The sequence below is a fragment of the Saccopteryx leptura genome, chromosome 3, assembly GCF_036850995.1.
Source record: "Saccopteryx leptura isolate mSacLep1 chromosome 3, mSacLep1_pri_phased_curated, whole genome shotgun sequence".
NCBI classification, from domain to species: domain Eukaryota; kingdom Metazoa; phylum Chordata; class Mammalia; order Chiroptera; family Emballonuridae; genus Saccopteryx; species Saccopteryx leptura.
In genome coordinates this window covers 51,250,996-51,267,887 of record NC_089505.1, presented here as the reverse complement: position 1 = coordinate 51,267,887, position 16,892 = coordinate 51,250,996, and the positions used below count along the sequence as shown (strand labels likewise).

The 16,892-nt window shown below is 38.2% G+C and overlaps 1 protein-coding gene across 4 annotated transcripts in view; it reads right to left on the bottom strand.

Moving 5' to 3' along the window:
• The window catches only part of REV3L (REV3 like, DNA directed polymerase zeta catalytic subunit), a 178,709-nt gene extending 162,041 nt beyond the window's left edge, over nucleotides 1-16,668 (bottom strand). For 2 of the 4 annotated variants that reach the window (XM_066373454.1, XM_066373456.1), the window contains exon 1: nucleotides 16,210-16,668. In XM_066373454.1, the coding sequence (XP_066229551.1) occupies nucleotides 16,210-16,348 (139 nt within the window). In that variant the 5' untranslated portion in view covers nucleotides 16,349-16,668. Of the gene's footprint in view, nucleotides 1-6,140; nucleotides 6,269-15,830; nucleotides 15,949-16,209 lie in introns of those variants that run through there. The other 2 variants (XM_066373457.1, XM_066373458.1) reach the window with 2 other exon arrangements.
• Between the last annotated feature and the right edge of the window lie 224 nt (nucleotides 16,669-16,892).

Genomic DNA, 16,892 nt, shown 5'->3' with positions numbered 1-16,892 from the left:
TTAAAAACAATTAGACAAAATGGCAATCAGACCTATAAGGCAAAAAATGAACAAAATGGAAGTGGAAAGAATCCCCTTCCATGAAAGATTAAATTGTTTAAGAAACATATACAGAAGATAAAAACAAGCTACGATCAGTCATATTTTCTTCAGGAAGATGCTCCATCAATTTAATATCAGCTTTTCAGGAGGAAAAATTACTGTATTAAATGTATACATTGTGGCCCTGGCCAGTCGGCCTGGCGTGCGGGGGACCCGGGTTCGATTCCCGGCCAGGGCACATAGGAGAAGTGCCCATTTGCTTCTCCACCCCCCTCCCCTCCTTCCTCTCTGTCTCTCTCTTCCCCTCCCGCAGCCAAGGCTCCATTGGAGCAAAGATGGCCTGGGCGCTGGGGATGGCTCCTTGGCCTTTGCCCCAGGCGCTAGAGTGGCTCTGGTCGTGGCAGAGCGAGGCCCCGGAAGGGCAGAGCATCGCCCCTTGGTGGGCAGAGCATCACCCCTGGTGGGCGTGCCGGGTGGATCCCGGTCAGGCGCATGCGGGAGTCTGACTGTCTCTCCCCGTTTCCAGCTTCAGAAAAATACAAAAAAAAAAAAAAATGTATACATTGTGTAATGTATTACAGCCTCAGACATGTTAAACATTTTTTTTATTTTTGTATTTTTCTGAAGCTGGAAACGGGGAGGCAGACAGACTTCCGCATGCGCCCGACGGGGATCCACCCAGCACGCCCACCAGGGGGCGATGCTCTGCCCATCCGGGGCATTGCTCTGTCGCAACCAGAGCCAGTCTAGCGCCTGAAGCGGAGGCCATGAAGCCATCCCCAGCGCCCGGGCAAACTCTGGCCTTGGCTGCGGGAGGGGAAGAGAGAGACAGAGAGGAAGGAGAGGGGGAGGGGTGAAGCAGATGGGCGCTTCTCCTGTGTGCCCTGGCCAGAATCGAACCCGGGACTTCCGCACGCCAGGCCGACGCTCTACCACTGAGCCAACCGGCCAGGGCCTGTTAAACATTTTTTATAAAGGATTAATCAAGAAAACAATAGTATGTCAACAATTTGATCTTAAATAAATGAAAAACTTCTTGTTATTTATAAAATATTGGTAATATAACAGACTCTAAAGAACACCTCGATAATTTTGAAAAATTAAAAACTATGTAAAGTATGGCAAACACTAGCTTTCAACCACTCCCTACTATAAATCACATAAGGATTCCTGGTTTTGCTTTTGATGCTGCCTCGTAAAATTACATATTGAAGGGTCTGCCAAATTGAAAGACTTTTGAAAAACAAATTAAATGACTCAAAACATGCTAAGCTGTCCAGCCACCCAGTTCTCGGATCCTTTTATATAGAAGTTAAAGGAAGAACTCAAAGTATTTCATGTCAGATGCTGCACAGGTCACAGATGCCTCTGTTACCCTTTCTTTCCAACTCACTACAATCTTACTTAAAATGTAGGGTATTGCCTGACCAGGCGGTGGCGCAGTGGATAGAGCCTCAGACTGGGATGCGGAGGACCTAGGTTCGAGACCCTGAGGTCGCCAGCTTGAGCGCGGGCTCATCTGGTTTGAGCAAAGCTCACCAGCTTGGACCCAAGGTCGCTGGCTCAAGCAAGTGGTTACTCGGTCTGCTGAAGGCCCACAGTCAAGGTACATATGAGAAAGCAATCAACGAACAACTAAGGTGTCGCCAACCAAAAACTAATGATTGATGCTTCTCATCTCTCTCCGTTCCTGTCTGTCTGTCCCTATCTATCCCTCTCTCTGTCTCTGTAAAAAAAAAAATTAATTTAAATGTAGGGTATTATTTGAGTAGTAGTTAACTATTGCTTTCTCAAAAACCTCAGTCTTTCTTCCATGAGGCCTAGTGAACAAAGGCTAGCCTAATCTACCTACCCTAATATAACCACATGGTACAGACTGGCTGAATAGGTAAAGGAGTACATATAAATTAGAGCACTGTTTGAATCACTACCATGGTATGTGTTGTAAAACTCAAAGCAACATTATTAACAATTTATTCCATGTGGCAAAGTATTTTCTACCTATGCTATACAGTCTCATCATCTAGAAATCGTTCTCCAAAGGACGATCCTAATTCTTGGACTATCTGTCAAAAGGAGTAGTCTAGTGATAGAACCAACTAGGAGAAAAAAAAGTAAACCAAAGATAGGATCCTTTAGGAACTGCTCATTTTAAGCCACAGAATTTAAAAGGTTAGTTCTCTAAGATGTGATAAAGTCAGGATCTTTTTCTTTCTCTTCCATACCTAATATTTAAATCTAACTTCAACTAAATGTGATCTAAAAGCCTCACTGACACTATAAAAGCTCTTCATAGAATGAAAAAGTTATTTAAATAAAAGGTATTTACCATAAAAATAAACAAATGGAAAAAATATTTGCAACTCAATTCACAGAGTCAGATTTTTCTAATATATAAAGAGTTCCATGGAATTAAAAAGCAAAAGACCAATTGGCCACAGGAAAATGGGTGAAAGATAAACAAGGAGTACACCAAAAAGGAAATACAAATGGCTCTCAAGTATACAGAAAGACACTAACTCTTGCTCATAATAAAAAAAAATGCATGTTAAAACTACACTGAGATCCATGTTTTTATCTATTAAATTGGCAAAGATCAAAACATTTGAGAACATAATCTTGGTGAAGACATGAAAAAAGTCTCATATTGCTGGTGGGAGTACAGATAGAAACAACCTTGTATTACAGTTTTTTTATTTAATGAAATTCTTATAAGACATTTTTAAAATGCAATACACAGATACTGAGCCTAGTATAGGTTGTTGATCATTTTCAAAAATGTGTTTTAACTGTCTGCTTTTATAGAATTGTTTATATAATAAAGCAGATAGATAGGCAAGTTTAAGAAACTTGGATAATGAACACAGTAGTCCTGCTTAGATGAAGCAGGACTGCTCACCTCAGGATACCTTATTGTGCAGTTACTGGGTGCTCAGTAGATATCTGTAGAGTGAATGGTACCAGTAATGGTGCAAAGAAATGACGAGAATAAAATAAAACAACAACAACAAATAATTACCTAAATTTATCTGAATTGTTGAATAAATTGCTTAAAGGGCACCGTCACACTGGCAAATGTTTCCTGAAAAATGAGTCAGCCAGCAACGGTGGTATAGTAGATTGTTGCAGTAGTGACACCCCCTTAGGGCTTGGCTATGTGATTTGATTTACTTGGGCCCATGGTACAACAAAAAAATACATGGAGTTTGCCTTCACTAGCTGCTCCTGTAAAGCCTAGTACTGCCTCCAGATGAAGGGAGGCTCCTAGAGACACATGGCCCTCCAACACCCCAGCCAATAGCCAGCACCAATATCCGGACCTATGAAAGAGGCCTCCTATTAGCTCCCAAATGACGTATCAGCTAACTGCAGCCACATAAACCAGCCCAGCCAGAAGCAGGAACAGAAATTAACTAAACTCAGCCCAGAATGAGCGGCTAAAAAATGTCAACTGTCTTATACCACTAAGCTTTGGGAAGGTTTGTTATGCAAAAACTGATTCAAGTGGGAGGGTAATAGGAATTGGTGGTCAGGGAAAATTTTTGCTTTACCTGTTTCAGTTTTTAAAATTTCACAATGAGAACATATTCATATATGACTTGTCTAATTAAAGTTTATAAAAATATTTTATATAAAATTAATATTAAAGTTCTACCATCACCTTATAAAGATACAAACATATAACAAAATAATTCAGTCCAAACGGGAGCATGAATTTGAGAGGAGACATTAACATTGCTCAGAAAAAAAAAAAGTGGGTCAGTACAGAGTAACAGGGTACATTATCACATAAAAAAAATATTCAGTAAGAATGTATTCATGCTCATTATGTCTCAATAATGACTATTATTAAATCCGGAAGTATTAGGAGACACATATCTCATTTTGCTTCTCCTCTTCTGTATAAGCGAGTAATGGCCATTCAATACATGTTCCCTCATTTTAATCCTCACATGCTATGAAATAAACATATGCTGAATGTGGGCAAAACTTAATTGACCTATCCATGCCTCACTTCCTCAATTGTAAAATGGGAATAATAGTACTACCTATTTTATCGAGTTGTTGTGAAGATTAAATCACTTAAAACAGCGTAGAGGAAGGGTTCAATAAATGGTTTATCATCTCTGTTAGTAAAATTATGTAAAATTAAAGTCTTTTTAGCCTGACCTGCGGTGGCGCAGTGGGTAAAAGCATCGACCTGGAACACTGAGTTCGCTGGTTCAAAACCCCAGGCTTCCCTGGTCACAGCACATATGGGAGTTGATGCTTTCTGCCCCTCCCTCCCTCCCTTCTCTTTCTCTCTCTCTCTCTGTCTCCTCTCTCTAAAATGAATAAATAAAATCTTAAAAAAATAAAGTTTAAAAAAAAATTTTTTTTTAAATTTTAATATATTGTGTTAACACAGATTCAAGTGTCCCACTCAATATAACATCTTCACCCCCACCTCCATGTCCTCCATTACACTGCCTTTGCCACCCTCCCCCATCACCCTCCCCCCTTCCCTCTGGGATTTGCTGTCCTGTTATCTGTATCTATGTGTTATGTTTATATATATAATTTCACTAATCCCTTCACCTTCTCTGATCCCACCCCCTCATTCCCTTAAATTAAGGTCTTTTGACTACCCTGACTTCTATTTTAAAATCACTGAGCATCATCAACCAAAGAGTAATCATCGATATTAATTTAAAGATCTTTCTAATGACTTTATGAAACAAATGAAAAGACAATGTTAAAACAAAATAAAACCTGGAAGTATACATAGAAAAAAATATGGTGAAGAGTACTGAAACTTCAGGCAATAATGAATTCATTCAGTCCACATTCTACAATCCTAAGTAGGTTTAAAAACCACAGGTTTCAATTTTTGTGTGTTACCAACTCACAAGAGGCTAAAACAAGAGGAGAGCAATAAATCCTAGCAGTCACCTTTACTGTGACCTCTGCACACACACTTTCAACACATTCTACAATCATGTAAAAGAAAAGGCATTACTGATGGCTATGGAAAATAAGGCTCTTTCACAAGGTTGCACTTAACCTAATCTGCAGCATTGGAAAACTGTAGTTACACCTTGATCAATGGCTTTACACTGCTGCTTCTCAAGACAAGATCAGTCCTGGACACTTTTCTGTCTATGCGCATGCACGCAGGCATGTGCACACACACACACACGTGCACACACTCACACACACACCAACAGTTAAAAAAAAGAGTCCTGGGTGGGATACTTACAAAATAATCATCAATTTTATAGAAGGTGTTTTAAACATGTAATTAATTACATAGCCTGTAGACACGTGAGTCAGTGACCAACTATAAAAAGCCTTATGCCACAATGTGCAGGTATTTTTGTTTGCCCTATTGTTAGGAATGAATAAATGCTACAAAAATTGTTTTTCATTTCAATTTAAGACAAACTATTTTTTAAGTGAGGTAAACATATTTTTTCTTTTTAAAAAAATTTTTATTGAAGTTATTGGGGGTGACACTGGTTAATAAAATTTTATAGGTTTCAAGTGTACAATTCTGTATCATCTGTATATTGTATTGTATGTTCAAGTCAAATATTTTAAAGAGTGCTTATATATACAGAAGTAATGTGGCCGATTCTGGCATTAGAAGGGTAAAGTATAGCTATGTTACTATATATATCAGACATTTGCTGGTAATTGTATTTAATCATCATAATCCAAAGAAGTAGAAATTTTTAACTCATTTTATAGAGGAGGAAGTTAAGGTTCACAGAAGTAAAATAACTTTCTCTGTGTCTCTCAGCAGTAGATAGCAGTGTGGAGAGTACTGAGGGGTGCGGGGAGGCACCAGAGGGTATTGGCATGTGACTTATTCCTTTAGACAAACACAACACCCAGTGCAGTTAAGTTCTTTATCAGCCATGTGAAAGGGGGCTAGGACTATGGGAAACCAAAGAGATAATCTTTTAGGAATGGGCAAAGGAGCCACAGAAGGCTTTAAAAAAGAGGTTGACATTTGAGTTGTTACTTTAAGGATGAGTAGAATTTAGCAATTTCAATGCCAAGGCTCACCCCCACCCCCCTCATCCCCAATATATTAACCAAAATGAATTACTTACTTGAAACTGAGAAAAACAATTTTGAGAGAAATCTTCCTCAGATATATTACTCCATAGTTTTAAAACAAATAATATGATGACAGTTTAATTTTTAGGTTGCTTTTATGTGGCTTGTCTTGGTTTTTATTCTGAAATGAAATTTAGATTAGTCATTTTCTTGTTCTGAGAAACTAGGAGTATGCCAACATGTTTTAACTTCACATTTTTTCACATTTCAACATGTATTCTTACTTACAAAGTCTTTCATTTAATCATCTCAAACAAAACCTAATTTAATATATAAATTACTTTGAAGTGCAAATATATATGCAGAATAAGATTTTTTTAAATTCTTGTTATACTTCCTTGGTAATTGTAATAAATAGAAGAAAAAAATAGAAAACTCTTGTTATGTTGTTATATATTACACAAGCATTTTTGAGGTAACACGCTTTCTTTTGTTTTTTGAATTGTTTTTTATAATAAATGTTCTCTCAACCCAAAGAAAATTTAAAAGTTGCCTCCAAGGAAATTGACCTCAAATTCTTAATATTTCCCACACTATCATCTAAAAAGAAAATAGAATTGGACAAAAATAAAACCCTAAAATTTTCAATGATAATTATGACCCTTTCTTCTAAGAATTTACTTTGCTAGGTATATATTCAATTTCTGCTGCAGAGAACAGTGCGTCAGTACTAATTAAGGAACAAAATATTTTCCATTAAAAAAAATGAAATGTTTAAAAATCTAGAGAGAGCTTGAAGAAACACAGGAGATCACCTAGAAAAGTTAAAAGGAATGACCCCCAAAACCAAAACAAAATACCATGCACACACCAAAAGGTTAAACAGACTGTCATAAAAGGATTTCCCTTTACTTTTAATTTATTTTTGTCTCAAAAATGCATACTCCTGCCTTTATCTGTATCTTACTTACCTAGGCACTATAAATTAACACAATTTTACCCAAAGTTTACTGTACCTTAACTCCCATTATTTCCTCTCCTATTAGTATCACTGTGATTAAAATAGCAGCCATGACAATATACCAATCTATGTCCCATTATTTTAATAAATTTCTAAATCTCTCCTTAAAATAGGTAGGACTAATGACAACATTCTTTGAAGACTATTTAACCTCAACCAACCTACTTAAACCCAAATCATTTTCCACTCATACTTTAATTAAACAAATTTTAATGCAATCAATAGCAAACCAAGAGAAGGTTTACTTAATTTTAGCAACCAAAGGAGAACTTGAAAGTTATCCTAATAGAAATGTCCTTTTTCTTTGGAAAACTTTATAAATACAATTCTAGTACAATTTTTATGCATCTTTCCTAAATTCCTCTTTCAATACTCTAACCTTTATTATTATTTTTAAAAGGCAATAGCTACAATCATCATAACACAAATCCGACTATAATCTATTCTATAGAAAATTTTTAAGCACTATTGGAGAGAACAGGTCCTCAAAGATTTCTAAGCTGTGAATATGCAGTTCTTTTAACAGTTCCTCTAAAGTTCTGTATGCTCTTCTTTCAACTATCATTATCTTCCTCCAATTATCCCTCAGGTTTTGGGGGCCAATGTGAGGCAGTGGAAGCTGAACATTAAGATCCCCAGCCCCGCACCCAACAGACGTGGGACAAATCCCTGAGCTTGCCTATCTAGATATCAGTTTTCTTTATAGAAAAGGAAAGGATTTGACCAGAACAGTGTTTTCTACCTTTTTCACATTGTAAATAATATTTGTTAGCACACTGACCAATAGGAGGGCATCTGGAGGCATAGACATAATGCTTGGTGAAAAAAATGATCACTTTTTAAAATATATAATTACAGGAAAAATAGTTTAGGTTTGTAGTAATGTGAATTAATTTCAAATCCAACCTTTTTCACATTAGGGACACTATTTCAAAATAACAACGATGCTTCATTTTTTGCAGAACATACATACACTATAAGGCAGCCACCATGCAGCAAGTTAAATGGCATATCAGATACGCAATGCTGGGAGGATCCAATACAGGCAAAAACGAAGATTCAGGCCAAGAGCTGCCCCCCGAACCCCGGGCAACATCTCAGCTACCCTTTCCTCTCATCACCAGTGGGCTGCACCTTGCACTGGGGACAGGCTCCTCAGGCATCAGGAATACAAACTCCAATAGCAGTTCCAGGATCCCTTCTCCACAAGTGGCTAACACACTCTGGGGTTGGCTGAAGTCGATTCCAAAAAGTAAAGCACCTCCTTTAATGCACTTAAAATACTGAAAGGAGTAGTAACTGCTAGCTGCTTATTATACTATCTTCTTACCAGAACCCAACAGCCTTCCTTCAGATCCCACTCCACTAGAGCCATCTTCCATTCCAGTAAGCCACATAACATTATCTCAAAACTCTTAATAGAAGACCTCAAAGAAAACTTAAACAGTATTGCAGTAATCATTTGACAACTGATTAGAACTACCTATGGTCTTTTAGTTTTGTTCTTCCTTATCAAATCCTGCAAACACAAAACTTAAAAAATTAACTTTGAATAGGTATTATATACACAAGGTAAAAATCATTTAAAAATTACCAAACAGTATACTAAAAAATGTAGTCTCCTACCTTTGTCCTCTAGGCAACCAGTTCTCATTATTACCAAACTCTCATGTATCCTTCCAGAAATATTTTTTATATAATATGTTGATTTTTACATGTAAATATATTTTTTATTTATTTTAAAACCACACAACTGGCAGGATACTATAAATGGAGTCTTGCATCTTGCTTTTTTCTCTTAATGTATCTTATATATATCATAGATTCACAGTGTTGCCTCATTTTTAAGGACTGCTGCCTAGTATTCCACTGAATAGCTATACCATCATTTACTTACCCAATCCCCTACTGATTTATGTTCAGATTGTTTCCAATCTTTAGCAATGACAAATAATGCTCCCACAAATATTCTTACATGTTCATTTGACACATATATAAAATCTTTTAGAAGATAAAATTCTTGAATAAAATTACTAGTTCAAAATATATGTGCATTTTTAATTTTGAAAATAATTTCCAAATTGCTTTTCATAGGAAATGAACACTTCATATTCCCACCAGCAATACCAATTTCCCCTCCCTCTTACCCTCCAAAAGTTATACTATGTAACCAATCCTTCCTAATTTGTTAATAAAAGGTATGTTGTAGCTTCAATTTACATCTTCATTATAAATAAAATTGCACATCTTTTCATATGAATTCTCTTTGCTCATTATTTTCTAGGAGCTCTTTTTATATTAAGATAAATCAGTCTTTTGTGAAAAGTGTACACTTAAGATTTACCAATCTGTTTCTCTTTTAAAAAACTTTACAATTTTTTCCCTCTATACAGAATTTTAATGTTGTAAAATTCAGCAATACAGCCTCGGTTCTATTTCATACTTTGAAAGGAGTTCATCATTCCTAGATTATATTTAAAATAATGATCCTAAGGCTCTGGCCAGTTAGCTCAGTTAGTTAGAGCATTGTTTCAAAACACCAAGGTTGTGAGTTTGATTTCTGGTCAGGACACATACAGGAAGTGATCAATGAATGCACAACTAAGTGGGACAACAAATGAATGCTTCTCTCCCTTCCACTCTCTTTCTATCTAAAAATCACTCAACACAAAATTATTATTGTACCTTTTTTATTTGTTTCATATTGAAACCTTGTGACTCATCTGGTAGCCAACTTTTTATTTTTCCAGATGACTAATTCACTATCTTCCTATCGATAATTCTTATAATATACTAAATTTATATATTTATTTATTTCTGGTCTCTGCTCTGTTTCATTGCTGTCATGTGCCAAAACCACACCACTTTCCAAAACATTTTAAAATCAGTTTACATATAAATGAGTATAATAAAACAAAAAATTACTGGCTTGCTTTAATGTAAGAATCATTCTGGCCTGAAAAGGTGGTGGGTGCAGTGGATAGAGCGTCAGACTAGGACTAGGATGTGGAGGAACCAGGTTCAAAACCCCAAGGTCGCCAGCTTGAGAATGGGCTCATCCAGCTTGAGTGTGGGCTCACCAGCTTAAGCGTGGGCTCACTAGCTTAGGCACAGGGTCGCTGGCTTGAAGCCAAAGGTTGCTGGCTTGAGCAAGGGGTCACTTACTCTAAAGTAGCCCCCAACCCCAGGTCAAGGCACAAGTGAGAAAGCAGTCAATGAATAACTAAGGTGCTACAACGAAGAACTGATGCTGCTTCTCATCTCTCTCCCTTCTTGTCTGTCTGTCCCTCTCTCTGACTCTCTGTCAAAAAAAATCATTCTGCAGTTCCTACGTTGAAATTTATATAATCAAGTTTAACACTATCATCATGCAATTATGCATTTTGATTGACACTTATTTTGGTGCTCAGCATGAACCTCAAATCTTTTTTTAACTCTATTTATGAACCATATCTAAAAAACCAGTTTTTCCTTTATTTTGTACATGGTCAGTTTTTTATCAAATTATAAAATTATTACATGTTCTCTGTAGAAAATCTGAAAAATACAAAACATACCTCCCAGAGGTAAACAACCTTTATATTTTGGTGTATTTTTTCTGTATATTCAATAAGTAATTATTCTGTAAACTGATTTGACAGCCTTTTTCCATATTACTATATATTCTTCTAAAAAATGATTTTAACAACATATTTTCTATTATATGAATATGCCCAATTTGTGTAACTGTTTCCTAAGTGTTGGACATTTGGGGTTGTTCTCTGTGATGACTATCATCTGCTGATTAATTCATGAAATAAATGCTTATTTCAAGCACTGAGGTAAGCTTTGGCTGTATAATAGCAAGCAAAAATGAACACATAACCAGCATTTAGGGAGGTTATTGATAAAAAAAGGTATTAATCTCCAACATGTATAAAATTATAACTAAAGCAAGTGTTATGGAGGAGAGTTTATGGAGCTTTGACAGTCTATGATAGGGAAGGCTTCCCTGAGGAAAGATAAATCAAAGTTTAGGTGAAGGAAAGTAAAAACATTCTAGGCAGAGGGAACAGCAGGTATAAAGCCTCATTGTGGGAGGGAGTATGGCAAGAATAGGGGACTGAAATAAGGCCAATATGTCTAGAACACAGAGCAAGGCAAGAGGAACATGGTTCAAGCCATGACTGGATAGAAAGGCAGGGGCCAGACTATGCAAGACCTCTTAAGATGTGTAAATGCCACCACACAAGATAAATAGCTTTGTCCTTATCCTAAATGCAACTGAAAGTTACTGAAGCATATCAAGTGGTAGGGTGATATAATCAGGTTTGTTAAAGATCCCTCTCATTAGTGTAGAAAACATTAGAAGGGAACAGAATGGATTGGGGTAGGCCAAGATTAGGAGGCTATTGCTGCAAATGCATCCAAAAACAGTAGTTTAGACTAGGGTGGTAAATGAACAATGAACAGAAGCAGACGGATTCAAAAGATAATTAGACTTTGCCAAAAGACTTACATTCACAGATTAAACTCCCTAAAACTGGAATTACTGGGTCAAAAAAGAACGTTTTTAAGGATTCTGACATGCATTGTCAAGCTGCTCTGCCAAGAGCAATTTTTGCTTCATTTGTAAATAACCTTGTATCTGTTCCTCTATGAGAATTAAAAAAAATTTTTTAAAGTCCTTTAGAATGACTTAATCCATACTTCCTTCATGAAGCCTTCCCTGATTCCCCTTTTTTGCCACTTGAACATGTCACTAAACATGTCCTTCTTTGAGCCTGGCTCTTACACACATTTCTACTATACTCCAAACTATGTTTGACTTATGTTTACATATCTATCACCTACACCACACTGTAAGCTTCTGGAGGGTAAAAGTTGTTATAACGACGGCACCTAAAAAAAAAAATAGCCCAATATTACACAGTAGATTCTCATTAATTGTTTACTGAATGAGTGGAGCCACATATTACCAGATTATACTGTGTTCATAGATTTAAGAGGGCTCTTGCTTTAGCCTCTGACTTAACTGATTGTTATTTTAAATCAAAGACAATACAAAAAGCTAATAAAAATTTGCTACTCAGAACTTAAAATACCTACTAAATAGAGTAACTAATTATATGATAAACTGCTAAATCTCAGTAGGTGCTCCTGAATCTTTCTAATAATTATATCAAATAAGTACAGTATTATGTAACCTTTAAAAATTTTTAAATTGTTTAGTAAATAAAGGCTATGAACAAACAAGATTTAATTAGAGAAATTATTTGTAATCTGATTGATAAATGCTATAGTTTTTAAAATTGTAGTCATCTCAAACTTATTTAACAATCCACAAATTTATGAAAAAGGTGAGGTTATTAAGCAACTATGTAAGTTTACAGAGCATTTCAGAATGATCAAGTTCTTATGTTGAAACATTTGATTTCATGTTTTACAGCTAGCTCCTAAGAACATCTACTAAAACTTTCACTAGCTAGAGAGACTTAGGGAGGGGACTGGCAGAATTCCTCACAGTAATCTTAAAGACAAGCAGCTCCCTCTATAGTCTGTTTGACCTACTTTAATTACTTGCTTTGTGACCATCTCACACACACTCTTCTATTTACTCGTACTCTGGATCTCAGCAGGGAGGCTTTCTGAAAGGGTAATTCAGTTTAACCTGGTGCTGAGAGAGCCATCCAAACTCAACACCGAGTTACATCAAACAACTATGCAAGACTTGGGATGTGGAAACTGAACAGCTTCCCAGGTCCACCTGAGTCAGTTCCTCACAATGAAGCCTGAAAATACAGAGTCCTATACTTATTTATAACCTTGCTTCCCTCCATTAAAACAAGTTACCAAAACATTGTTACACTGCTCAGTAATATCATATTTCCCCATGTTTAAGACGCTCCCACGTATAAGACGCACCTTAATTTTGGAGGCCTGAAATTTGGGGGAAAAAAAAAGTATTACATAAAGTTATTGAACTCAAGTTTTATTCAACATAAAATTCATACAACTCCTCATCTGCGCAAAAAAAGCAGGAAATGCAAGTTTAAAAAAATCTACAACCACTGTGTAAGACACACCCAATTTTTAGACCCCAAATTTTTCAAAGAAAGGGTGCGTCTTATACATGGGGAAATACGGTACATTGTTATGTCAAAACAATGTTCAAAACATTTTTAAAATGACTAAAAGAAAAGAACAAGAGTTTTAAAAAAATTCTACCACTCACATGAGAAAATTTAACTGATTCTCTCAGGAATCGGTATCTTCAGTCAACAAGTTTTAAGTCAGTCAAGATTTACCATTCAAATTTTAATATGACATTTTTTAAAACACCTTTTCAAATTCCACAAACTTAAGATATGGGAGCTTTTAAAACTAAGAAACTTAATTTATTTCTTAAGTTACTCAAGGTATCCTCAAAAAACAGGACAATCAGGTCAACTGAACTGTTTTCTAAAGTAGAAAAATACTTGTCATGAAATAACAGAAAAATTGAACTAGTAAGAATGTAATAAACCAATTAGATCAGAATTTTTAATATAAATCTGAAATCACCACTTTTGGGGGAAATTTTTTCTACTGCCATTTTTGAGGATCTCATTTGTAAAGCAAACTCAGTTTTAAAACAACTTGTCTCCAAACCAAGAGAAAGAATTAAGGACTTCCAAAATTAATTACTATATATGACTTAAGTGTGGTACTTTATTAACATAGGTTGTCAGGTGTACAACTTTTCATATTTTACTAATTCGTGAATCTATAAACATAGTTTATACTATGTATAAACAGTGTTTTCATTAAAAATCCTAGTATTCAGATTTTTACTAAGCCAGATTGACCACCCTTTTAAATTATTTTCAAGTTTTATTTTACTGGGTGGATTGAAATAGTTTTCTTTGGGGAAAGAATTTAGAAGCAAATAACTGTACAGTTTTTGTTTATGTTCAGTTAAGACTAATTTTACTAGGAGTTTTTGTTTATGTTAAGACTAATTTTACTAGGAGTTTCTGAAATGCTGGCTTGATTTCTGAAAGCTGTAAACTCTAAATGTATTCCAGTGACTTCAAATTTTCTTAACCTGTTGAGAAATGTTTTTATGTGTGAAACTGAACTATACTTAGAGCAAACTCAATTTGATAATCCTCAACAAGATGAAGTTTGGGTTCCTCTGTATCAAGTTTTATATTCTCACTGTATGTACAAAAAGTCTTACTTTTATATTCATTTACGTTATATATTTCAAGATATATTTTTTAAAAACAGTTTGGGTTATTTTCGGTAGGGGTGGGGGGCAATCTGTGTAGGATGTCCAGGAAGGGAAGAAATAAAATATTTGTCATAAAGTAGTTCACATGTAAATATATTTTTAATATTGAGAAAGATAAAAGTATAATATATTCTTTATTTTTAAAGAATTTTTTTATGTAACAGAATTATTGCTAGCTCACAGTGAAGTTCATTTATTTCCACAAACAAAATTTTCCTATAAAACAGCTTGAAAATCACTCAGAGGTACATTATTTAATGACTTGTGTAGAGGAAAAAAAAAAGTAGGTGTAAAAAAAGTATTCCAATCATACAAAGTGTAATACAGTACACAGAAATGCCACAGTATATCCTATGAACATGTCCATTTATAAATTGGAAAGCTGACTTAACAGAAGTATATCAAAGTCACTATCTTAATTCTTTCTTTGCACCTGAAGTAAGAACCAAGAATATATTACACTGAAATTCCAATTAGAAACAAAGACAGCACCACTATATTTAAAAGGGCAGAAAAATCTATCCTTCAGAACATTTTACACTTTCAACAAATTGTTAACAGCACTAAAATTCCCCATCTTACAAGGTCCATATCATCAAAATCTTTTTCACTATTTTAAAAAGAAAGACTACCAAACTACAACACTGTCATTTTTAACAAAGAGAATTCACATTAAAAGATAAATGCTTGGAACGAATGCTTGTGTTTGAGGAAGCAGCAGTATTATCGTGGTAATCCACAGAAACTGACTAGTAATAAGATGAATGGTGATTAGGGCAAGGAGCATCAAGTGGGAAATGCTATCTAAAATCCCACAGGACGATACATTGCTAGAAAATCCTCCCTTTCTGGAGGCAGCTCCGTTATTTCATGTAGGCAGTTCAAAGCACGTAGAAATGCAAAACAACTAAAAACACCTAGCAAATCTGGCCCCAGCTCTATTTATATTATCATAAACTCCCAAAAGCTTTTGAGAAAGTAGTTTCTGTCGCTGCTGTCTCCCCACCTTGTTTTTCAAAATAGTTTTTTGTCGGCATAGGAGCATTTAAAATGTTCGTGTTGTTCAGTTTAGCTGTGGTCCCTATGGAATGTATTAAGTAGCAGGTTGTACGCCGGCCACCAAAAACACACACGTCCTGCTCCCATGGACGCACATTTCGCTGAAAGCATTGCACCTGAACACGCCGCCCCGTCCCCGGACTCCGAGTCCGTAAACTCTAAGGAGTCACGACCTACACACACAGCAAGCAGAACACGGTCACTTCAATGAGAAAGATTATCTGGCCCCAGGCGCCACTCTTCAGCTTATACAGCATCTCCGGAAGGGGCAGAGGAGAGCGCTGGGAGGGAAGGGGAGGAAGAGCGACTGACAACAGAGCTGACACTAGCCCACTCCTCTAACAGCCATTTCCAGAAAAAGGCACTAGGGAGACGGAGGGGGAGTTCGTGGTCCCACCAGCGACTGACCTCAGCGCGGGCCGTGCGAACCCGTTCACGCAGGACAAGGCGCGGCCACCTGGCCCAGCAGCCGGGGCCAGAGCGGTGCTCGCGGGCGCTCACTTCCCTTCCCGCGACCCCGAGCGCGGCTCCGGCTCGCGGCCGCCACACGCCGTGTAAACACCAGGCGGCCGCCGCCTCCCCGCGGAGAGGCGCAGCGCGCGCGCGGACCCACATTTTTGCGCCTCTTGTCACGCAAGAGAGGAGAGGCGAGGAGGGCGGAGGGGAGAGAGACGCGGCAGAGCTCCGCCGAGGGGCCGGCGCCGGCGGCGTGCGCGCGTGTGCGCGGCAGGGGGGGCACCGGGCGCCCGCCGGCTCCCGCCCGCGCCCCGCGCCCCGCGCCGCTTACCTGCCGGGGTCGCCCCGAAGACTCGCACTACCGGCACCTTCTTGACAGGGGCCTGGTTGAGGGGGGACTGGCAGATATCCAGCCCCTGCAGCGGGCTGGCCATGTAGTAGTCGGCAGTCACTATCCTCACTGAAAACATGTTCGCCGCCGCCACCACCGCCTCCTCTTCACTAGCGACCCGGCAGCGGCAGCAGCAGCAACAGCGGCAGCAGCTCCTTCCACAGCGGCGGCCACACCGCGGCGGCGGCGCCCCCTCCCCTCCTCTCCTCAGCTGGTCCCCCTCCCCTTCCACACAGACACCGTGAGCGGCGGCGGGCGGGGCGGTGTTGCCACGGCTGCCGCCGCCTTTTCAAGAGCACCCGGTGAGGGACAACAAGAGACAAGCCCTCGCGCTCTCGTCGGTGCCGGTGCTGGTGCTGCCGCCACTGCCGCCGCCGCCGCCGGGAATCACACGGGCTCGTAGGTCCCAGGCTGCAGCTCTTGTTGCCATGATGATGATGTCACGGACGCAACCACTGGGGGAGGGGAGGAGGCTGTGCGTGTGTGTGTGTGTGTGTGTGTGTGTGTGTGTGTGTGTGTGGCGAAGGGAGGGTAGCGAGTAGTTGGGGGAGGGAACGCGGCGCGAAAGGGAGGGAGCGGGCGGGCGCCCGGACGGGACACCCTGGCCGAGAAGGTGTTATCTC